Consider the following 26,460-nt stretch of genomic DNA (forward strand, 5'->3'; position numbering starts at 1 on the left):
AACTCTGAAGAGAATTAGCATTTTGGGGTGAGCATGGGTTAGCTTTTTTTTCAGGGTTTTTTGTTTGTGTTTGTTTTTTTGAGTAAAATAAGGTCTGTAGTGAAAAACACGGAGTATTTTTGTTCTACAACAGGAATAGCCCACAGTCAACGTGAATTTTAAACGTACGCAAGTTGCTACAACATAAATTACACAGTCATAGCTCCCTCATACATGAATTTTGTTAAAGCTAAAGTTGCCAATTAGGCTGATAACTACAACTACCACAAGGATTTGAGTTTAAGTGCTTGAAAAATTGGACAACCGTTGTAATCCTTATGTAGTAACTTAACACTTGTGCAACCTTTGGGACATTTTTGTCTTTTTCATTTTAGTTTTTTGATCATTTTGGCAGTGTTAATGCCAACGGCATAAATTTAGCCAAAGGTGTGTATTTTTGGGGGGAATTTTGATATTTCAACCTCAGTTCCTATAATACATCTATAATACATCACTGTGTACACAAAATAGTTACACTCTGGACCTTCAGGACAAAAATGTCCCCATTGAAACCCATTAAAACTGCAATATTTGATCCCAGTGCCATTAAAGCATAAAATCATGAATTCTATGATATTATGCTTTCATTTTGGAGTCCTGGCTTCAAAATTGTAATTTTTTTATATTTTCCACCAGATGGCGCCATTTTTCTCATGTTTAGCCTATGGAGCAAATACATGCTTTTTTCCTATTTTCTGTTTGCTGTATTATAGAGCACTGCAGGACAATTGAATAAATGATGCAGCTAAAATTGTGTGTGTGTGTATTGGTATGGATGTCAGAGTGTGTTTCGTATGTGTGTATTGAGAAATTGTGTGTGTGTGTGTGTGTAAAAAACATGGCATTATGTAAACAAACTGGCATTTAAAGGGTTAAAATCCTGAAAATGAATGAATATTTGGTAGTTATGATCAGGACTGATGTTGGTTAAAAAAATTAACTAATTGAAAGTGGAAAATAATATTAATATATAATATTATTATGGCAGTTTTTTAAAGCTGACATTTTTGTCCTCTAAGGACCTCTGAGTAACTTTTTTTAAATTGACGCACAAGGGTTTAGTTTTTAAAGAACACAGCGGTTTCAAAACTCACTTTTGAGATAAACCTGTCTGTAATTTATGTTGTAGAACAAAATGTGTCTCTTCAAGTAATATTAAAGGAATAGTTCACCCAAAAAGAAAAATTCTCATTATTTACTCCACCTCATGCCGAACATATTTTGAAGAAAAACAGACAAATATCTTAGCTCTTTAGGTCCTTAAAATTCAAGTGGATGATGATCAGACCTTTGAAGCTCCAAAAAAAATCACAGACAGTCAGCATAAACGTCATCCATACGACTCCACTGGTTAAATTAATGTCTTCTAAAGCAAAACGATCGCTTTTGGTGTGAAAAAGATCAATATTTAAGTACTTTTAGGGGGCCTGGGTTGCTCAGTGGTAAAAGACACTGGCTACCACCCCTGGAGTTCGCTAGTTCGAATCCCAGGGCATGCTGAGTGACTCCAGTCAGGTCTCCTAAGTAACCAAATTGGCCCGGTTGCTAGGGAGGGTCGAGTCACATGGGGTAAACTCCTCGTGGTCGCTATAATGTGGTTCGTTCTCGGTAGGGCGCGTGGTGAGTTGAGCGCGGATGCCGCGGTGGATGACGTGTAGCCTCCACACGTGCTATGTCTCCATGGCAACACGCTCAACAAGCCACGTGATAAGATGCACTGGTTGATGGTCTCAGATGCGGAGGCAACTGGGATTCAGTTGTCTCCGCGACCACGCGGACTTAAAAGTGCACTGGGAATTGAGCATTCCAAATTGGGAGAAAAAGAGGAAAAAAATATTTAAGTACTTTTTAACTATAAATCATCGCTTCCGGTCAGCAGCTGTATGCACATTCATGAGAGGGTGGAGTTTAAGCAGTCTCTTGTGTGATGTATTCACATTAGCATGTTATGGACGTAATCTCATGTTTTTCTCTCAGTTGAGACATCCAGAATGAGTACACAAATGCCCCATTGTGAGTACACAAACAGATACAAATACAGATCTAAACCAAAACCAATGAAGCTTCTGTACAGCGTTCCTGACATCATAACTGAACAGCTCTATTTAAAATGTTGTGAAATGAATGATGTTTGATTCACACATTTCTATTGAACATTGATCATGTAACTGTTTGTTTTCCCTCCTCAGTGGAGTGTACTTCCAGGGCACCACTATCGGCATGGCTCCCATCATGAGCATGTGCACAGCAGAACAGTCAGGGGGCATTGTCATGGTGAGTGACATCTGTCAATCATTCCTCATGACATATACAGTATATTTAAATGAAATTCAGATTCACCAGTTTATCAGAGTTAATCACATATTTGCTGAAATAAGTGCCCAAATGAACATAATGTAAGACATTACTGTGGCAAATGAGTAAATCATTCAATAGACATTACAAAAAAGTGTTTTAGACACCTACAATTCACAGCGATCCAATTTTGCAACCAGTTTGCAAGTCTATCCGAGGTTGAAGGAGCGCCCGTTCACACAGCATGCATTCTTGTGTTCCGTCTGCACTATTTTTTAATTGTTGGTCTGTCTACACCAGTGCTGAGTGTAATCTGATTACAAAGTAATTGATTACTGTAATCAAATTACTTTTTGTACAAAAAGTAGTGTAGCACATTCGATTTTAAGTTCTTGTAATCAGATTACACTAACTGACTTTCTATTAAGTTAATCATCTATGGGGTCCTGGGTAGCTCAGCGAGTACTGATGCTGACTACCACCCCTGGAGTCGCGAGTTCGAATCCAGAACGTGCTGAGTGCTCCAGCCAGGACTCCTAAGCAACCAAATTGGCCCGGTTGCTAGGGAGGGTAGAGTCACATGGGGTAACCTCCTCATGGTCGCTATAATGTGGTTCTCGCTCTCGGTGGAGCACGTGGTGAGTTGTGTGTGGATGCCATGGAGAATAGCGAGAAGCCTCCGCACGCTCTATGTCTCTGCGGTAACGCGCTCAAAAAGCCACGTGATAAGATGTGCGGATTGACGGTCTCAGACGCAGAGGCAACTGAGATTCATCCTCCGCCACCCCGACTGAAGCAAGTCACTACGCCACCACGAGCACTTAGAGCACATTGGGAATTGGGCATTCCAAATTGGGGAGAAAAAAAAAAGTTAATCATCTATAAGTATATTACCTGGGTTACATATATTTCTAAAATAATATTATTTATTCATTGAGTGGAAAAACCAAACATTTTATGTGAAAATAGTTTTAGAAAGTAACTTAAAAGTAATTAGTATTGTGATTATTGTTTTCAAGGAAATAATCAGTAAAGACTGTACAATTTTAGAGACATAATACTTTGGAGTAATTTAGCAAACACTGATGTACACATGCAATATCCGTACGATATAAACAAATATATGACAGAATTTACATGCGTGTCAAGGGGCATGATAAAATCCATTTTAATTTTTTTAATACATTGTTTATATATATATATATATATATATATATATATATATATATATATATATATATATATATATATATATATATAATTAATTAACTAATTAACTTTTTGGCCACATCTTTTCCCTTCCTCCTAATCACACTAGTTTTATTTGTATCATGTTTCATGCATTAGTTTTTCATCAGTTCATAGGTTACCTGAGGTTGCTGTAACTGCTGATGTATAGATTATTGTACTGTGTGAGATGTGGACAGTAACTCATTCAGCACAGCTGTCTAGAGACGCTTGCCTCTAAATCAAACCAACACATTGATCATGCCAGACACGACTAACGATCTAATGAAGCATAAAATCTAAGTGGCTCTCTGAAATACAGCCCGTCTGTGGTCAAAGGGGAATAGAAAGTATCGTATTTTAAGATCTCAAGTAATCAGTGATTTAAGCTAATGCTGCTGCAAGTCTTCCAGGGAAGTTCCTACTTATGAGTTTAGAAATCGTAATCATGATGTGATGTGCATTCTAGTGATTTCGCTTGGAATAGAAAAGATGAATTGGGCAATTTTATATTTCTTTCACCTTTTTTAGCCAGGCCTTTTAAGAATGCCAGATGTTCACCCTATCTTGTCAGAGACGGCTCCATATGGTCCCTATGGTTAAAGGTTATTATGTGGTACAGATGCTTTGATGCAATATTTGTGAAGCGAGTCTGTGTGATGTGAGGCTTCTCCATTATGGATCATTATACCTCAACTGTCAGATTCAGTTTCTACTATTTCCTTCCTTTGCGTACTGCAGAAACTAAACTGCACTCTTGGGTCCAGGATGGAGAACTGTGGTAGATACATACAGAAACTCCAAGATGTCCATTGACTACAATAAAAAAAATGCACCTCATTTTTTTGTCTACCTCTTGGTTGAATGTTTGCTATTTGATCGAATGGAGTCGCAACTGTAATGGCCACAATATTTCATCTCATCATGTAGTCAGTGTGGTTTTGTCCTCATTGGACTGAGTTCTTTGTAAACATTATGAGTGATATTGAGACCAAAGCATCCGGAAATTGCTTATGTGTGAGAAGTATTTCTGACATGTAAAATGGATTTGGTTAGATGTAAATGAGATACACAGACATCGGAAGATCCTGTGGTGCAGAGATTATAGCACCAGAAGATTGTGTTTAACTCGCTCTTCCAGGATTATTCTAGATCATCTGGATTCTCCACTTACACACCCATTGGACAGAAAGTCAGAAATTAGATTACAAGGATTTCAAATGGAAAGGTTTGCATTGGTCTCCTGCTTCTCAAATGTTTTTCTTGAGAAAAAGACCCCAGTAATCTTCTATGAGTCTCATCTTGAGTTTCAGAATCTCAACAATGTTACCAAAAGATACCATAGTCTGCATTTTACACTTAACTACTCTGAATCTCACAAAACCGATCAAGATCACGTCCGGGTCATATTTCACTCCTAAATCAATAGAAAGGCATAAGAGATTATATTTTGCTTAAATAAAATAATACCTAATTTAGGACTATTTTGTAGCACAGTGACATTATTATCATAGCAATTAAGCACATTTTCCACCATATTCTCATTATCGAATGCAAATTAGTAATGATATTATTAAATAGCATATTATTGAGGGATGCACAGATATGAATTTTTTTGACAGAAATAACTTGACAATTGATGAGGAAAAAAAAGGTTATTTTGCACTTCTGTATTTGCAGTTCCAAAACACTGTACCTACATACCTCCAAACTATGAAGGTATGTAGGTACAGTGGCAAGAAAAAGTATGTGAACACTTTGGAATCAGCTGGTTTTCTGGTCATAAAATGTAACCTCATCTTCATCAAAGTCAAAGTATAGACAAACACGATTGTGCTTAAGCCAATAACACACAAACAATTATAATCTTTCCTGTATTTATTGAACACATCCTATTAAACATTCACAGTGCTGTGGAAAAAGTAAGTGAATGCTTGGATTGAATTACTGGTCAATCCTCCTTTGGCAGCAATAACCTCAACCAGGTGTTTCCGGTAGCTGCGTATTAGACCTGCACAACTTTCAGAAGGAATTTTGGACAATTCTTCCTTTCAGAACTGCTTCAGCTCAGCCATATTCTTAGGATGTCTGGTGTGAATGGCTCTCTTGAGGTCATTCCACAGCATCTCTGTTGGGTTAAGGTCCACTCCAAAAGGTGGATTTTCTTTTTTTGAAACCATTCTGTAGTGGATTTACTTCGATGTTTAGGGTCATTGTCCTGCTGCATCACCCAGCTTCTACTGAGCTTCAGCTGGCACACAGCCACCCTGACATTATCCTGTAGGATATCTTGATTAACTTGGGAATTCATTATTTCTTCAATGATGGCAAGCGGTCCAGGCCCCGAAGCAGCAAAGCAGCCCCAAATCATGATGCTCCCTCCGCTGTACTTCACAGTTGGGATGATGTTTTCATGTTGGTATGCGGTGCCCTTTTTACATCATACGTAGTTCTGCGTGTTCTTTCCAAACAATACAAACTTAGTTTCATCTGTCCACAAAACATTTTCCCAGTACCATTGTTGTGTGTCAAGGTGGTCTTTGTCAAATTTCAGGCGTGCAACAGTGTTTTTGTTGGAAAGCAGTGGCTTCCTTCATGGTGTCCTGCCATGGACACCATGACTGTTTAATGTTTTCCATATAGTAGACTCATGAACAGAGATGTTAACCAGTTCCAATGATTCCTTCAATTCTTTAGCTGTCACTCTAGTTTTCTTTTTTACCTAATTGATCATTCTGCGGTGTGCTCTTTGGGTCATCTTGGCTGGACGGCCACTTCTAATGAGAGTACCTATAGTACTAAATCATCTCCATTTATAGACAGTTTGTCTAACTGTGGACAGATGAATATCTAAGCTCTTCGAGATAACTTTGTAACCCTTTCCAACTTTATGCAAAGCAACTATTCTTGATCGTACGTCTTCTGAGATCTCTTTTTTACGAGGCACGGTCCACATCAGCAGATGCTTCTTGTGAATAGCAAACTCAAAATGTCAAGTCAAAGTAGCTCTAACCCACACCTCCAATCTCGTTTCATTAACTGGATGCCAGGTTTGCCAACTCCTGACTCTAATTAGCTTTTGTTGACATCATTAGCCTAGGGGTTCTCATACTTTTTCCAATCTACACTGTGAATGTTTAAATTATATATTCAATATGTACGAGAACAATACAATAATTTGTGTGTTATTAGTTAAAACAGATTGTGTTTGTTGCATTTTTGTAACTTAGATGATCAAACCAGATTTTAAGACAAATTTATACATAAATGCATGTAATTCCAAAGGGTTCACCTACTTTCTTGACACTGTATTTAGGTATTTCTTTATATTACACACATAAAAATTATTATGAACTTTATCAGACAAAATAAAGTCTTTATCAGACAAAATTGAAAGACTATGGGACATTCCTGACACCATCCCCCATGACACCATCGATCAGCTCCAGCCCTGCTCCACCTCCCCCATCACAGCAGTGGCCTGGTCCTCTCCACAGCTCTTTACCTCAGAGGCCCCCTCCTTCCCAGAACCCCCACAAAGCAGCCGGGCAAGACTCTGTCTCTCCATCCACCTTGAAGCACTGTGCTGATCAGCTGTCTCTGGTGTTCACAGACATCTTTAACACCTCACTGGAGACATGCCATGTGCCAGCCTGCTTCAAGACCTCCACCATCATCCCCGTCCCCCAAAAAAACAAGGACCACAGGACTTAATGACTTCAGACCTGTCACCCTGACCCCTGTGGTAATGAAGTAATTTGAGCGCCTTGTGCTGTCCCATCTCAAAGCCATCACTGAACCTCTCCTGGACCCCCTGCAGTTCGCCTACAGAGCTAACAGGTATGGCCCTCCACTTCATCCTCCAGCACCTGGACTCCTCAGGAACTTATGCCAGGATCTTGTATGTGGATTTTAGTTCCGCCTTCAACACCATCATCCCTGCTCTGCTGCAGGACAAGCTCTCCCAGCTGAGTGTGCCTAACTCCACATTCAGGTGGATCACAGACTTCCTGACTGATAGGAGGTGGCACATGAGGCTGGGAAAACATGTCTCTGACTCCCGGACCATCAGCACTGGTTCCCTTCAAGGCTGTGTTCTTTCCCACTAACAGCTGTTCCTCCAGTCACCAGTCTGTCAAGCTCCTGAAGTTTGCAGATGACACCACCCTCACTGGGCTCATCTCTGGTGGGGATGAGTCCGCCTACAGGCAGGAGATTGATCATCTGGTGACCTGGTGCAGTCAGAACAACTTGGAGCTCAGTGCTGTGAAGACAGTGGAGATGGACGTAGATTTCAGGAAGAACCCAGGCCCACCCACCCCCATCATCCTGTGTGACTCTCCAGTTGACTCTGTGGAGTCCTTCCGCTTCCTAGGAACCATCATCTACCAGGACCTAAAGTGGGAGCTGAACATCAGCTCTCTAATTAAAAAAGCACAGCAGAGGATGTACTTCCTGCGGCAGCTGAAGAAGTTCAACCTGCCGAAGACAATGATGGTGCACTTCTACACCTCCATCATTGAGTCCATCCTCACCTCCTCCATCACCATCTGGTATGCTGCTGCCACTGCCAAGGACAAAAGCAGACTGCAGCGTGTCATTCGTTCTGCTGAGAAGGTGATTGGCTGCAATCTGCCATCTCTCCAGGACCTGTATTCCTCCAGGACCCTGAGGTGGGCAGAAAAGATTGTTGCCGATCCCTCCCACCCAGGACACAATCTCTTTGAGACACTCCCCTCTGACAGGAGGCTACGGTCCATCAGGACCAAAACCTCATACCACAGGAACAGTTTCTTCTCGTTTGCAGCTGGCCTCATAAGCAAGGCCTAGGACCCCACTGACACTGTCTCTTATCCCACCTTCATAGACACTACACGTTACATTAACATCCACATCTGTCTTGCATCAACTTAAAGAACATTTATCTGGTCTATTGCACTTTTTATTATACTCAAACTGTGAACTTTTCTGTGAACAGTGAACATTTGCACATTCTATGGGTCATATTCTGCACATATTTTGCACATCCCTGCACAACTGCACAACTATATCTTAAATATAGTTTATTATTTATCTTACTATGTTTATTGTTTATTGTTATTGTATGCATCCAACACCAAGCAAATTCCTTGTATGTGAAAACTTGGCAATAAAGTCAATTCTGATTCTGATCAGTGGCTGATACATTAGTGCATCCCTAATAGTATTTATACATAATGGAAGTATTGATATACTGCTCTTTTATGCTGATTTACAATAAAAAAAATCTTTATATTAAAATATTTTTCACTGTAATACAGTAGAAAATACTTCATTACAGTACTGAGAATCTTATGAGAATCACAATTTAGAATAAATATAATTCTAAATAATTCAAATTAAGGGGGAAAATACACAATATAAACTAATAAAGATAATTTATTTATTTTTATTTATTTTTTTATTTCAGGGTGAAATATGACCTTGATGTGTTTTTTTTTCATGTACAGTATGTCTACAATTGTCTCATTTGTTTCTATTTTAATTAATTAAAAAAAAAAAAAAATTAGGAGGCACATCTGAGATAGAGTTGATACTTAAACTAAACCTTGCTGAGAAATCTTCTTAGAAAAATTCCTCAGTGCTCATTCACAAACAATCACTCAGACACAGAACCATCGACTGAAATTGTCGTTTTTTCCTCTCATTTTAATTATATTTTCACATTTTTGGCAAACACTTCCTTACCAAAAAGCGACTTACAGGAATTACTGTAATTCTGTCTGCCCTACTTCAACACACACCCTTTCCCAAACGATGACTGCAAAATGGTTTGGTTCAGTTTTGGCACCGTCTGAGCAATTACAGCAACGGCACACAGATCTTGAGTTATGCCTCTCTGACGGTTTTGTGGAAAAGTAATTACAAAGGCCGTTAGTGTCTGCTCATTACAGATTGCTCTCCTCATGTGTAACAACCCGTATTCTGAAAGAAAAACAAATGCACATGAGGAAATTTTGAGACTTATCTAATTTTGGGAGGGAAGGTTGAACATAATGGATAGCACCTCTTTGTTGAAATTGCTCATTTGTTTTCAAATGAAACTGATTGATTATACACAATCATGGAGCTGCTTTCATGCGGTGAACATGCATTTATTTTTACAGCACTTGATTGACTTTTTTTCACTCTCTACCTCTTTTAGGATCACTCTGATAACCCCCTTGGTGCTGCAGTTACTTTGGCCCATGAGCTTGGACACAACTTTGGAATGAACCATGACACGCCAGAACGGGGGTGTGGCTGCAGAGCAACTGTGGACAGAGGCGGCTGTATTATGACCCCCTCGACTGGGTGAGTCCAACAAGTGGTTACATTAATTACTAGGCCAGAAATATACACAAGTACACGAAAACTGTCCCAAGCACTTGGTCAACGCGTAGTCTGGTTGAACACATTTAATGTGTGTTCTTGTGTTATTGTCGCAGTAACAAACGTCAGTACTCAAGGTGGCGATAGAGTTACCTTCAAAAGTATGTGCCATTAAACTGGATGTGTTATTATTCAGGTAAGTTGCTTACTTGCTCAGCAATATTCTCTTCAAACTGTTGCCCTGCCATGACAGTAGTTGACTTGAAAGACAAGACTTACTTTAGAAGTGGACAGTTCACACTTATGTCCGCTATACCACCTCTTGTGGCACAGTTGAGAATGCAACCCATACTTGCATTGTGTTATGAATTACGGTCCAACAAATTGGAACGCAACAACATATGAAATCAAGCTTGCGTAGCTAAATGCATGTTTCAGGCTCAACACTCAGTGTACATTTGCACTGACATTACAATAGCTAACTAAACAATGTGTAGGTTGATTCCCCTGATAGATGAAACTGTGTAAATTTTGGACTTTCCCATTTAAAAAGTAAGTAAATCCATCCTTCACGCAGCGTGACTCAGTCTGTTTGTTAGTGGTTAGCTCTGATCAACATCATCTCTTTCTGCCTCATTACTCCATAATAAGCTCCATTTGGTCAACTGCACAACACCAGACCTTCATACCCCATATTACGGGAGCGCATCAGATGTTAGCCTTTAGCCACAGCTGCATTAACATGCTTCCAATTGACCTCGTGTGTTGATAACAACTGCTTCATTCAAACTCGGCTTATACTTATCTAATACAAACATCAGTGCATGTGCAATTTGTTTGCAAATTTATTTTGTGTCATGTGTTGTACTGTTAGACAGGACGTCATATGTACATATTTTATGGTCAGATGTTAAAAACAACTTAAAACAGAGAATAAAGCACATCAGTTTCAGCTTGTACACATTACATTCTCAGAAAATAAGAGTGTTTGATTAAGGACCAGACTTCAATTGTGGCACAAGTGTTTTGAAGCACATATTTACTTATAAGAAAGTGATTATATCTGTAGATGTTGTTAAGGCAATAAACCACATTAGGCTGCACATTACTTTAATTTTAACATGGGTAAAGTGTGTTCTTTGGTATGACATTAAGCAGAGCACTTAAAAACTCCACTATAAATCGCCTAATAATTTCTAGATCAGCCCCTGCAGCTAAATCTCTGGCACCACGCTTTACTGAACAAGTGCCACTCTGCCAACACACACACACATAAACACGCGCAGAGGCATGTGATGCACTGCTCAGTGCAATATGTGGTCGCTCCACACAAACTCCATCTCAGATGTAGATGATCAATAGTTCGGTCCGCCTATAACCTGCATTGAGAATGGCACCGGACAAGCATTTTACCAGATGTTGAATGAGAAGCGTATTACACTACTGTGAATTAGCCTACAAACAAACACTCAAACATAGACTTCCTGGAGCACTCAGCACCGGACTTTCAAAATAAAAGCCTTAAAGTTAAATGTGCAAAGAGAAATGGCTTCTTTTCTACTGAAGACTTAAACTGGAATCACTCTTATTTTTGCTGCTGCATCCTGCAGACTAGTTAAACATAAATTTTGCACATGCTCTTATGTAATTGTTTTTTGTTTTCCTAATTTATAATGAAATAATGTATTGTTAGAGGTTTTTGTTTCTTTAATTTTTATTTTTATAATTTTACACACATTTGCAGCGAAATTCATTTTTTTCACATATCCCAGCCAAGCTGGGGTCAGAGTGTAGGGTCAGCCATGATACAGCACCCCTGGAGCAGATAGGGTCAAGGGCCTTGCTCAAGGGCCCAACAGGGGCATCTTGTCAGTGCTGGGACTTGAACCCCCAACCTTCTGATCAGTAACCCAGAGCCTTAACCACAGAGCCACCACTTTACATAAAGAGTACTCCCACTCAGTTCCACATAGTGAATTATAGATGTTCTAAACTCATTAAGAAAAAAACAACACTGGTATCGGATTGGGATCGGTGTCGGCCGATACTGATAGATAGTTCAGGTATTGGAATCGGATTGGAAGAGAAAAAATGGTATCGTTCCATCCCTTCTTTTTACAGGGACAATCCCCCCTGAAAAAAAAAAAACGTTGAAAAAGACGTTTCTTGTACTTTAAGAATGAACAAAGTGACGTTGATGAGTTTGCAGGTTAGTGTATGAAACTGGCATAACTGTGCAAATTGAACGATTAGAAATGGCGAAGTTTACTATGCAATTTCTCTGTATATAGCCTTGAATAGATTTCATTCAAGCTGTCAAACCAAAAAACAAAATACATATCTGAAAAAAAAAAAAATCCAGATATACTGTATGTTGATAATCATTAGGAAAATCTTAAGATTATCGATCCCAAGCCTACTGTTTACAGTTGCCAAGCAACATAGCAACTTAATATATAATTTCTATCAACATTTGTTGCCATGCTACAACAGCTTCTTATTTGGCTCATCCAATCAGAATTTACAGGCCAAATTATATTACAAAGGCCGAACTCGAACCTGTGCCTCCCATATTCATAACCACTGCGCCATGGCTCCAACATATATTTAATTATTTTTTTTGTGCAGTTATTTTACGACAATGTTTACATTTTAAAATACTGTATATTTTAAATTCACAGAATGAACACTCTGCAAGTAATATGCACATTTTTGTCCTTAGTATTCAAACATAAATAGCAACTTTGAGTTTGCTGTAAGAATAGTTGTCCTGTATAATCAGGGAAATAAATCACACATCTTTCATTTTTCTCTGGAGACAGTTGGTCGCACACAGGGCAGCTAAATCTCAGCATTCTCTAGTTGTACATCAGATCATGTCTTTCAACTGAAAGGTTCGAATCATTGAGACTTTCAGAGAGAGTTTTAGCTGGACTCTGTCCTGGGTGTCTAGCCTGAGCTGCCTTCGAAAAACCCTGTAACACAACACTCGATTATGTGCTCATAAAAAGGTTTCATGAAGGGGAAGACAGGGACCTGGAGGCCAGTCGAAAAAAACAGATCTCATCTAGCGGAGGGGGAACAGATGAAGAGAAATTGAGAAAAAATAAACATATTTGTGGATTTTCTTCACCTGCCTTAAGCATCTTATTCAAATGAGAATCTGCTACAGAGAGTATAGGGATTAATGTCCATTACGGCACATTATTCTGTGCCTCCTGAGAGAGCACCTTACTAGATCAAAGCTTCAATTAATGGAACATCACAGCAGGTGCACGTTTAGGAGCATCACATCTATATAATTGCATTAATAAAGAAATGAACGGTGAGAAATGAGCCTCAAGCCTGAACAGCTCCTTCTTACTGATAGTTTTAAGAAAGCTAGTCTCACATCGCCAGACATACGATGAAGTCTTCGCTTTGAAGCTTATTTTTAATATTTTACGTGACGAAATCCTGCAACTAGCTCTTCCTCAGAGCAGCAAACATTATGTTGAATCTGACATTTTCAGTTCTTCATAAGTGGAAATACAGTAAATGTACTGAATGAAATGGCCAAATTTAAAAGGGTCTTACAATAACCTCACAAAAAAATTCAAGGGATCCACAATCAGTGTTGGGGGTAACGCACGTTACATAATCAGATTACTTTTTCGAGTAACGAGGAAAGTACTGCGATATTTTTTATTTTAGACCATAATATCGGAGTTACTTTTTTTTTCTCCCCTTTTTTCTCCCCAATTTGGAATGCCCAATTCCCATTGCGCTCTAAGTCCTCGTGGTGGCGTAGTGACTCTCCTCAATCCGGGTGACGGAGGACGAATCTCAGTTGCCTCCACGTCTGAGACCATCACGCATCTTATCATGTGGCTTGTTGAGCACATTAACACGGAGACATAGCGCGTGTAGAGGCTTCACGCTATTCTCCATGGCATCCACGCACAACTCACCACACGCCCCACTGAGAGTGAGAACCACATTATAGCGACCACGAGGAGGTTAACCCATGTGACTCTACCCTCCCTAGCAACCGGGCCAATTTGGTTGCTCAGGAGACCTGGCTGGAGTCCCTCAGCACGCCATTGTGCAAACTTCGGGGAGGAGACGTAGTGCATGATGGGCATTGTATTTCTATAGAGTGTGAGGCCAGAGACTATTTAGCAGAGTTGAGTTATTTCTATTTAAATGAATGGGAGAAATTGGAACACCCAACCAAGATGCTCTAGCACCCAACAGTCAGTGGATGTAGAAAGGAAGTCCTGCCTTGCAGGTGAAAGAGCCAGTCAGCTTTTAGATGCAAACATCGCCTGTCAATCAACTCGCTAACGCGCATGCATATTTCGTATAATATGAGGTCAACATTCGGTTGAGTGAAACACGATTGATTCATGTGTTAATAGACACTGTATTAAAAAATCACGTGTTTACTAAGCTTGTTTGTGTGTGATCAAATTGTGCGGTAGCTCAACTGATAGAGCGTTGCACTTGCGATGCAAAGAACAGGGGTACGAGTCCTGAAGAGCATGCAAGTTGACACATGAGACGAAAGTGTCATTGAAGCACCACAAAATGGCGTGGTTTCATAAGCAATTGTATTTTACATCTCACATTTGCTTTTTATGACACTATCGGTTAGGTTAAGGGTAGGGAGGTTGGTTTTATTGATTTAAAACTCGATAGAGCATTAACATTAAAAGGATAGTTCACCCAAAAATTAAGATTCTCTCATCATTTACTCACCTTCATGCCATCCCAGATGTATAGGACTTTCTTTCTTAGCAGAACACATTTGAAGAAAACCACTGGAGTCGTATGGATGATGTTAATGCTGATTGTCTGTGCTTTTTGGAGCATCAAAAATCGTGTTACCTTCCACATCCATTATAAGGACCTACTGAGCTGACATATTTTTCTATTTTTCTTCAAATGTTATCTGCTGAAGAAAGAAAGTCATACACATCTGGAATGGCATGAGGGTGAGTAAATGATGAGAGAATTTTCATTTTTGGGTGAACGATCCCTTTAAAAACCTCATCTGTTGGGAATTTTTTTTTTACTTAATTGTAGCACCATTCACCTCGAAACTGCCACGATACATGTCAGGAGCCACATAATATCATTCTGAAAATATTTTGGCAGTAACATAATTTAACCCTTTAACGCTGCCTGTATCAAATTTGATACACTATTTTCTAAAGCCTGTGCTTCATTAACATAATCTACATTTTGCAGAAAATCCTGTTGTCTGCAATGTACTAGATGTCTGCTGCCACCTGGTGGACGTTTCCGGGCATTTCATGATGGAAAAAATATTTTTCCGTTTTTTTTATGTGAAATGTTTTCTGATTTTAATAAAGTAAAAGTGACAGTAATGATTGTATTGTTACTAATATTTTAAAATGAGTATTTGCTGAATATAAGCAACTTGTGCTTGATTAAAATTTTGTATATTATTTTATTGAAACAGCCAGTTGAAATTCATGTATCAAATCTGATACAACAGGCTTTTGAGGTATATCTCTCAATCACCATTATATTACATTCATGCCCACCACAAAAAATAAAATAAAATAAAAAAATCACAGAGCTTTGAAAATTCTGAAATATACATTTTATAAGATATATTTAAAGTATGAACTAATATTTCTGTGTATTTTCATATATGCAGCCTGTTGTTATTATGAAGATCTCATTATTTTACATTACAAGATATTATGATGTCATCTTATTAGTTCCTGAGACCCAGCAAAAAAAGTTTTACAATTTCCCTTTTTTAAATGTCAATATAGTGTTTGGTACAAAAAATACATATGATAAAATTGTTCATTGAAAAAATAATATATTATTCATATTGTATTTGATGTGCTGAATTGAACTGTGATACATTTATATTTATAGACCAAGAAGAGGAAGTTGTCATGGCTAAACTCTCAAACATTTGGTGTCTCTGAAATGCCCAGAGAGACCTCTTATAATACCCCAAGATTTACCACTGTAGAAAATAACAACTTAAATAACAAATGTCCTACACAAAAATGAATTGCTGTGCCTCAGGAGGATAATGACCTTTAAAGCCTAATGTATAAAAAAATGATACATAAAAATGACAAAAACAAAAAACAAAAAAACAAGAAACAAACGTGCAATTTTTTTTTCCGATTCCTTTTTATAGTTTGTCTAATGGTACTACAGTTTAATGTCAAAAAATGTGCATTTTCTGACAATTCTTTCATATGTTAAAATTTACAGTTAAATGAGATCAGGTTGTTTCTGCCAATAAAAATGTTTCCACCGCAATCTACTACAAACTACAAGGAACAGCAATATATTATATATTAGTTATTGGCCATAACATAAAAATAATTCTCATCTTATCTGTTTCAGACAGAAATCAATATTGGTGTTTTCCTAAAAAATCGTATTTGAGCAGAAAATCTGAATTTTGGCTTTGGTTTATGGTGTTAGTGTCACCTTACATGTGAGTTCTATGGCACCAATGCTATATTTGCTCTTCTGTTACTATAGAGTCTTTGGAGCATACCCATAACCTCATTGACTACAGCCTCCACTCACAGTGAGATACTCTGTGCCCATGGCACTGTTGGGACTTTACCCTCAATTGTGTGGGCTTCTGTTGGCACCATGAGCCAAGCTCTTTTCAGAAGAGGTTTTTCAGGGCTTGGATACACTTGAGTCATTGTGGCTTATTATTGTGGTTGGCATCATGAGAAAGCATCTGCTTATCTCGTACACTGCTCCAGGCTTATGCCACCCTGGCACTGATCACCACGGGTGCAGTTGGTCCAGTGAGCATGGGGGCTGATGCCAGATTTCTACTGTTGCGTTTGCCCTCTGGTCTTAATAAGTGTGCCAGGAACGAGGCGAACATTACTCAGTCCTGTCCAACATATTCAGCGGGTCTTTTGCATACTAATGTCCAAAGCAAAGCCAGTTGGATTCTGAAGTGAATTCTGGCCCATGCTGAAAAGATAAGCCTCAGATTTGAGAGATTGGGAGGTAAATGGTGGCCAGCTCTTTCCTTGAAATTCTTCAAGATTTAAAATGTAATTGATTAAACACTTGTTACATGCTCAGGTTAGTCAATTAGTAGGATAAATACAGATAAAGTTACTTAAGCCTAATATCTATCATTATGTGTATCTTTCATTACTTACATTAAGTTCATATTAAACTAGTATGTGATTACATTATCTGAAAGTGTCCCAGTTTAATTGTATTCACCCTACTAAGGGTGAATGTGCGGATGTGCCCTCTGAGAGGTCTTGGTTGTGGAGTGTTTGAAATCTAGAAACCTGAACAGATTACAGCGGTTACTAAGGCAGTGTGCTATGTTTGACAAGAGCAATGACAGATGTTTCTCGCTGCATGATGTCCCGTGGCAAACTCAACACACACTTCTCAATCACATCAAAGCCAATTAAAACCATTCTATGCCAAACAATGTCAATAATTCAAGATTTATTACCACATACAAGCTCATCACAACCAAGCAATCTTCAACCCCTAGACGAAAAACAAACAAGAACAGACGTTTTTCATTCAGTTGGTTTCCATCTGACTAAACACATTAAAGTTTCCAGTCTGCACTACATCTTTAGCCATTTAAGCATGTTAATGTTTGTCAGGCTTGTGAGCTTTCAAAGGATTGATATTCAACAGTGGTGCTGTCTGTAGATGAGCTCTGGCTGTGTTTGTGTTCACGCATAAGCACTAAAGCATGCTCGGACTGCGGTTAGTGTAGAACACATCAGATTACTAACCTTAAGTATTCTTACGGTATATGGTGTTAGATAATGTAAACTGGATTTTTACATTTTCTGACAAGAATGACAGTGGCAAATAAGGTATGCAAAATGAGAAATCTTTGAAAAATCTCCTCTTAAAACATGAGTGTACACAACTTAATCATTAGTTTAAAAAAGAAAAGTTTTCAAACACATTTTTCAAGGTAAAATTATTTTTTACAAACATCGTTAATTTTTGTGGCACAGTTATCAAGAGGTTCTCTTGGGTTACTCCAAATGATCCGAACAAAGAAAAATATCAGAAATCACAGAAACACTTCTACATATAGTGAGGCCCACAAATCTGTTTGGAATATTAATGCTTCCCTGCTGAGCGTAACAAAATGTTGAGCTGCAGCATCGACGTGACGAAATCCCTGTTTACAAACAAGCCAACAGCCAGAAATTACAACCCTCATTTTTAACTGACAGCTATGGGAGAGCTCGTATCGAGAATCATATGGTGAATAAAGGCACCTCATATGACCATACGGAGTTGATATGCTCATAATCACGAGAACCATCTGTGATCAGCAAGATTTTATGTAGATTTAGCAATGGTGACTGCAGACACTTGTGAGCAGGTGAGGCAATTTCAGTCGCCTGGTTTATCTACCATTTATCTTAAAGGAATTTTTTGGGTTTAATACAAGTTAAGCTCAATCAACAGCATTTGTGACATAATGTTGATTACCACACACACACACACACACACACACACACACACACAAAAAATACGACTTGTCCCTTATTGATTAAAAAAATAAAATGGCAAAAATTGCGGTTACAGTGAAGCATTTACAATGAAAGTGAATGGGACCATTATCATTAAAATACACACAGTTTCAAAAGTGTAGTCACAAGACATAAACATTTTACGTGTTAACATTATTTTAATGAGATTAAATCAGCCATTTACCAGCACGGTTTACTGCAGTTACGTCGTCATGACAACGTCAAGTTGTAATATTGAATATAACTTTACACAGATAAGGTTAGTATGTGGTTTTATCACACTAAACACGTCTAATGTTGACGCTATATATTTTGAAACAGTGCCTCATTTAAAGTGGTCATTACATGCCTTTTTTTAATTATTTTTTATTATTATTTTCCTTGAGGTTCACTTATAATATTAGTAAAGTTTTTTTGCACAAAAAACAGTCATATATTTGTAAAACATAATAATTTTCCACCCTCATTCTGACCCTCTGTCAGAAACACCCGATTTTGGTGCTGCTTCTCCTTTAAGACGATAAACGGCCACTCTTATGTGATTGGCTGCCTGCTTATGACTGACCCGCTCTCTCCTTGCCATCTCAATGCTCACCGCTACTGGGCGTGATAAGGTATAGTAGGCGATGATGTGTTGTTGTGGAGGCGGTCAGATGCAAATGTCTACCACAGTGTGACATCACAATGTGGAGAAAGTAGAGAATTAGTCGTTTTGGCAGCTTGGGTTCAACAAATGCTCTTTTTGCAGTGAGGATGAGGTTTTGAGTTCTGAAAGGTACAGTTTGTTTTTTTAGTACAATGACGTCATATATGTAAAAAGATCAAGGAAAATTTGATTCTTCATGTCACGACCCCTTTAATGTTGATGGACTGACCCCATTCATTTCCATTGTAAATGCCTATAACCATGATTTTGGGACAAGTCAAAACTATTTTTGTGGTATTTATATTTTGTGGTTGATTGAGCTTAATTTTAATTGAACCTGTAACATTCCATTCGTAATTTTTCTTAGAAAGTGTATAAGAATTTTTTTGCCAAGGTAAACATTACAGTTATTGTTGCTTGTATTTAAGGGTTAGGGATTTGAACAAACTCTATTAGCAAACACCTGTAATAAATGCATACCAGCCTTTTAGAAACTTGCTTTGATGGATCACAAAAAGCTGACACACACTCACACATGCTCGCACATATTTCCTGCTGCTCTGATTACAGCTCAGAGAATCTATCGAAGGAAAATACCATGTCAGTGTGATTTCTTACAGGCCCAACACTCATAAATATCTCTTATCTCTTACTCTTCTTTCCCCTGGGACCCATTTCATTGGTCCTTGTACCAGTCAACACTTACAGGAATATGTCATTTCCTTGGCACGAGTTCCACTGCCTGATTGGTCCATCCGTTTGTGCACATGTTGAATGTCAATGCCATTATCCAAATAAAAATGACTTGACTTGACTCTTTTTCATACAGTGATAGTGAAAGGGAACAAATGCTGTTGGACTAAAAATGTTAGGTATATAATTCACAACATCTGTGAAGTGCCGCCTACTCAACTGTCAATCAACCGATGCTGTATACATGCACAAGAACTTCACAAAACTCCTTCAGTGCGTCTAATATCAACATGCAGGGACACAGATGACAAGCAAACACATCTGAAGCTCAGTTAATACAGGTACTCCACTAAAATAATTGAGAGTTCTGCTCTAAACATAATGTTTGTCCTTAGATTTAATGCAAGTAGAATTGGGAGAAACAGTACGCCGTTTTTTTTTTTTTTTTTTTTTTTGCTTTCTTTCTCTTTTTATACTTGTAACAGGTAAAGGTGGGCAAGGAGAAGGGGGGAACCGGCTGAACAGTAAACATAAAGTTTAATAAGAAACTCAACATAAACAAACACAGACACACATGCAACGCGGCCACGTGCATCTCTCTCTCTCAAACTGGCACCTCCGGCTCACCTTTATCTCGCTCTCCCGCTGATCAGCTGATTCAGCGGCGGCCGTGCATCATCACGGCCCAGCCACACCCTCCTCCTCGTCACACTCCTCCCCCGCCCTATTCAAGCCGGGGTGCCACTGGTCTGACCAACTCCCCCCCATCTCTGGAGGGGAGATGCTGCCCTTCCGGCCATTCTGTCAGCTGGTGGTCCACTCTGCCTCCTGTGAACCTGGGGAAGAGACAAGGGGAGGTGTGGGGAGAGGGAAAGGGCAAGCGGAGACACAGAGAGAGAGGAGAGAGAGAGAAGAACTTGCTCGCTGGCTCCCGGATGCACTGTCGCCCGGTCCTCAAACATTCCTCCGCCCTCTGGCGGACGCCAGCTCGCTCCTCCCCCGGCAGACGGCAGCGAGTCCTCTGACCCCTGGCAGATGGAACCACTCCTCCCCTTCTTCGGTGGACAGAAGCAGTTCCTCCGGCTCTCGGCGGCCAGCAGCGACCCCTCCGTCCCCAGGCCGACGGCCGCAGCTGCTCCCCTGGCGGAAGGCAGCAGCAAGGACTCCGCGACAGCGCATCCCTCCTCCCTCCCTGATTTCGGCACTACTGTAACAGGTAAAGGTGGACAAGGAGGAGGTGGTAACCGGCTGAACAGTAAACAAAGTTTAATAAGAAACTCAACATAAACATAAACTTAAACAAACACAGGCACACGTGCAATGCGGCCGCGTGCATCTCTCTCTCTCTCTCTATCTCTCGAACTGGCACCTCCAGCTCCCCTTTATCTCGCTCTCCCGCTGATCAGCTGATTCAGCACCGGCCGTGCATCATCACGGCCCGGCCACGCCCTCCTCCTCGTCACAATACTTTATTGCGGCATATTATTATGCATTAATAATACTGACATAATTGACTTATGTAGTCATGAATTCAGACACCCTCCCCTGGAAATCTGAACACAAGTGGTCAAAATAGACGCTTTATTTTGACCACTGTCCACTTGTGATCGTTTCGCCCAAAACACATTTTAATACCAGGTGTAAACAGGGCCATAAAAGTAGTCCACACGACCTGTGTACTATATACCAATTCTTCTGAAATCATAAGATTGCATTGTGTTAGGAAAAGACCACAATTTAAGCCATTATCTGGTAATCGCCATAGTTCTACAATAGAAAGGAAGTCATATGGGTTTAGAACGACATGTGGGTAAACTATTAATTTAATCTGTTCATGTATTGTTGCAGGTACCCCTTCCCGACAGTCTTCAGTACGTGCAGTAAGAAGGATCTTGCAGCGAGTTTGGAGAAAGGCGTAGGTATGTGTTTGTTCAACATGCCGGAGGTGAAGGTACTCTACGGAGGACAGAAATGTGGAAACGGATACGTGGAGGAGGGAGAGCAGTGCGATTGTGGCGATCTGGAGGTACATCAATATGTTTGTGTGTTTCAAAATATATTTCATACAGACATTTACAGGTTTCCCTCAAGCGCCACATATGCGCCGCAAATTTCACACTCTCCAGAGTCATGCTTCATTAGCAGTCACTCCTCCAAACCTGTGGCAAGGGAAATAAACAAATTCTGCAGCTGAGTGTTTTCCTGCGACCATGCAGTAAGAAAAGGCCAAAGATGCAGTTTTAAAATGTAGAATTACTCTCACTGTTGAGAGGACCGCAGAGAAAAGCCTTGTTTGTGTCAGAACGCTTTAGGTATTACTTAGGGTTTAAAATCTGTTCATTGATATCTTTGTTGAAATGTTGCTGGCAGTGCAGTACATATTACAAAGGCTATAACAATGTTGTGTGACTGTATGTGTACGAACAAATCCGTCAACACTATTCATTTTAAATTTATGTAGCATGCATTTCCTCATTTCTAACAGGGTGTGGGAAATAAATTAGATTTTTAAAGGAATAGTTCACCCACAAATGCAAGTTCTGTTTTCATTTACCTTCATGTTATTGTTATGTTAAACCTATATGACTCTGTAAAAGTGTTTAGATGTCATAAGATAGCATTGTGTGAGGAACAGGTTGAAAAGTAAGTGTTTATGAACTAGGGGCCTGGGTAGCTCAGCGAGTATTGGCACTGACTACCACCCCTGGAGTCATGAGTTTGAATCCAGGGTGTACTGAGTGACTCCAGCCAGGTCTCATAAGCAACCAAATTTGCCCAGTTGCTAGGGAGGGTAGAGTTACATGGGGTAACCTCCTCATGGTGGCGATTAGTGGTTCTCGCTCTCAGTGGGGCACGTGGTAAGTTGTGCGTGGATCGCGGAGAGTGGCATGAGCCTCCACATGCTGTGAGTCTCCGCAGTGTCATGCACAACGAGCCATGTGATAAGATGTGTGGATTGATGGTCTCAGAAGCGGAGGCAACTGGATTGAGGTGAGTAAAGGTGCCACCACGAGGACCTACTAGGTAGTGGGAATTGGGCATTTCAAATTGGGAGAAAAGGGTATAAAAATTATATATATATAAAAAAATTACAAAAAAGTGTATATGAACTGATAATCTGCCTTTTTGTAGCACTTCTAGTGTTTAAGTCACCAGGAAACTGCTGCGATACATACAACCAGTGACGTAAAAAGCCTTTTTACAAAAATTAGGCATAGTAACATGATTTTATGAGACTAGGTTGGTTGTTTTGGAGGTTTTGTAGAGAAGTCAGAGGGCACTGGCTTAAATGATCAGACGTCTGGTGAAGAATTGTTTTAGGAAGTTAAACTTCTTGCATCTCTGGAAAACAGGAAAAAAAGGAACGTGGTGAAATCTGTCTGTTTCTCTGTAGGAGTGTCTGAATCCCTGCTGTAATGCCAGCACATGCACTCTGAAGGAGGAGGCAGTCTGTGCACATGGACAATGTTGTGAAAACTGTCAGGTAACATCATAATTCACTTTCAAATTATTTTGCAATGTAGGATGTACACATGGGCAGTAAAATAGTTCAGGCCTCATTCAAAATCTAAGTTTTGCTGCTTTTAGTCCATATCTATAAGCTTTAAGGTATTAACTATCTATATGCTAGTGCACTTTTAAATGCTGACAACATTTGAATTTAAAAACTACAGTTTCTCTCTTCTGGCTAAACAGACCGAGGCAAAATCATGACATCAACAAACTTGAATAAAATGCTTTCTAAAACAAAAACGTACCCTCCCCTTACATCTGTTCAGCACACAACTGAACTCACAAAGGCACTTCACAGGGACGTTAATTAATGTTTCTGGTCTTATTATGGATGATTCATACATGTTATTTTGAAAAAAAAGTGTGTTTTATGTTTTATTTGATTTTTTTCAAAATGTATTATTACACAGCTCTCTGAAACACTGATTGTGATTGGTCAATCAAATGATTTGCTTCAAAGCTGTGTTAGTTTTATGTTTCTCATATTACTCCACTCTCTTTTTTACACACAAAAAAAGTACATATTTATTTGCCAAAAAAAAAAAAAAAAAATGCCTAGACCAGCATGGGAATTGCATGCTGGTTAATTTGGTCTCTGAAAAAAAACAAAAAACAATAGGAACTCCCACATAAATTCTAATGGTTTTATTGGTTAATATGGGAATGATATTGGTTTTAATGCAAACTATATTGGTCCCTGTGGATCTCTACTGGTAATGTCTTGGCTTTGGTGGCATGCCTTGTCTAGTGGATACCATTAGGGACCAATACAAATCTGTAATAGAAATCAATACAGAATCCTAACAGAATATAGCCTAAAACACACTACACTTGTAATGTACAAATTTACATCAGAACGCATATTGTTTTTGTCAGCAGGGGTGTTGTGAATGCCTTTTCATGACTCCAGTGTAATATCATATTAATAACAGTATATTTGTGTGTGTGTAGTTAAAGCCTGCCGGTACTTCATGTCGTGAATCCAGTAACTCGTGTGACCTGCCGGAGTTCTGCACAGGCGCTGACCCTCACTGCCCTGCTAATGTTTATTTGCACGATGGACACACCTGTCAGGGTGTCGATGGACACTGTTATAACGGCATCTGCCAAACACATGAGCAGCAGTGCATTATTCTCTGGGGACAGGGTGAGTACAGCGCCACCCACTGGACTAGAGGAATCTGTACCGTAAACCAATGCTGAATGACACAACTTTTATTTGAAATGTGTTCAATGAACCTGATCACAACACATCTGCTTCTGTAATCTCAAATACTGAAACTCTAGCAGGGTTAAGTGAAGTGGTTATGAGTTTCTATGATAGATGATAATGATAATGATAAATGAATGGAATAACTGAAGTCTGAAGTCTCTAAAAGGGAAGTAATGAAACTGAATCGTCTCTCTGTGTGTGTGTGTGTGTGTGTGTGTGTGTGTGTGTGTGTGTGTGTGTGTGTGTGTGTGTGTGCGTGTGTGTGCGTGTGTTCGGCAGGTGCCAAGCCAGCTCCAGGAATCTGTTTCGAGAGAGTGAATTCGGCTGGAGATCCATACGGGAATTGTGGAAAAGATGCAAAAGGATTGTTTGCAAAATGTGAAGCACGGTAGGAGAACATTGTTCAGTATTAGCAGAGCAATGTCTTTATTTACATAAATAAAATAAAAAAACATAATTAAATAATTAACACCAAAAAATACTATATTTAAAATGAAACACTATTAACAAACACAACAATAAAAAGTAACCATCTGTGTCTTAAAGATTCATTTCTGCACCCTTTGCGTTACCTAACTGAATTGCAAAAATAATGTTTCCGAATACTTTACAGGAAAATGATACACATCAGCTTTAACCTCGTGTGACCCCGCTTACTCATGCGTGGACATTGTATTTTGGCTTCGCAATACACAACGCATAATTTAAATAAATTTAAACCGACTGATTTCAGTTCAGTCTTGTGACAAAACAACATGGCGCTGACCACAGCGGAGTTTGTCTTTGAGAGAAACAGCATCAAAACTACATCTGGTAAGAAACATAATTAAGTTTTTACATTAAAACCTGTTTGAGTCAAAAGAGAAGAGTCTCTAGTGTCATCCGAAGTGCCATTTATAAAACTTGAGCGATTTTTTGTGAAACGCCACACTGCTAAACACAGTGCACGCTAATGTGTACTTAAGCAAATTTTTTCCTGAGGAATCCAGTTTACTGTGCATTATCACATTGAGAATCAATGGGTTCATCCAAAAGCTGAACAGTTTTGCTTTCAGAGGCTTTATATGTATTTAGGATGAAAATAAGGTGCATTTCAAACTGCTCTGAGACCAGTGCAGATAGACAGCACACTAGAGGTTAAGTCATTCACTAAATAGGAAGCAAGGGAGCATCCTATAGCTTTCTTATGCAGCTAAGTGCATTCACTCCAAACTTCCTATTTAAAGTTCAGTTTCAGGCTGCAGATGATGTTTGGACCGCTCAACATGTTTGGTAGACATGGGACAATGATAATCAGTACATAGATTCAGATTTTATTATGTATAATTTTATTTTAACATGGTTGGCAGTGATTGGATGATGCTGGCCATTAATTTTAATCAGAATTAATTATGCTAATTTCTGATGTAATGTCTGTAACATCTCAAAAACATGAATAACCAACACTTCTGGAGAATTTCTTTCTATAGCTTGGAATTATTTAACATTTTATAATGTAGTCCTGCTGTCCACATATGTTGACTTTCATTTTTAGCAAAACTATTTGCTCTAGCTTTTTGCATGTTTATTAGGTGCTACTAGTTACAAATCAAAAAGGGAAATGGAAAATGCACACAGCAGTCACGCTCGGGTCTCAGGAGGTTAAAATGGGTTTGTCAAAGACTAGTACTGTGACAAGTGTGTGCATTTACTTTTTCTGTACAAACTTTTTATAACTAAAATTATGTAAACATTTCTCCATTTATAAGTTGTTTTCATTACACCAGAAAATGAAAAGTGAAAAGTTTGAAGAAATAGACTGTCATTTATTTTGTGAAGGTATTTCTCTTTAAATTCAATTTTGGATTTAAATCAAATTTTTAATATCTTCCTCTCATCAGTTTTTCCCCTTTCTGTGCTTTTTTTTGACTGTATTCCCTATACTAACACAAAAACACAGATCC

The 26,460-nt window shown here is 39.1% G+C and overlaps 1 protein-coding gene across 1 annotated transcript in view; it reads left to right on the plus strand.

Moving 5' to 3' along the window:
* LOC127423602 (disintegrin and metalloproteinase domain-containing protein 12-like) overlaps positions 1–26,460 on the plus strand; it is a 138,807-nt gene that overhangs the window by 90,845 nt on the left and 21,502 nt on the right. Inside the window, exons 10-15 of the mRNA XM_051668051.1 lie at positions 2,229–2,313; positions 9,746–9,894; positions 21,640–21,817; positions 23,186–23,275; positions 24,256–24,451; positions 24,797–24,905. Of these exons, the coding sequence (XP_051524011.1) occupies positions 2,229–2,313; positions 9,746–9,894; positions 21,640–21,817; positions 23,186–23,275; positions 24,256–24,451; positions 24,797–24,905 (807 nt within the window). The remainder of the gene's footprint in view (positions 1–2,228; positions 2,314–9,745; positions 9,895–21,639; positions 21,818–23,185; positions 23,276–24,255; positions 24,452–24,796; positions 24,906–26,460) is intronic.

This window comes from Myxocyprinus asiaticus, chromosome 32 (assembly GCF_019703515.2).
Source record: "Myxocyprinus asiaticus isolate MX2 ecotype Aquarium Trade chromosome 32, UBuf_Myxa_2, whole genome shotgun sequence".
NCBI lineage: Eukaryota > Metazoa > Chordata > Actinopteri > Cypriniformes > Catostomidae > Myxocyprinus > Myxocyprinus asiaticus.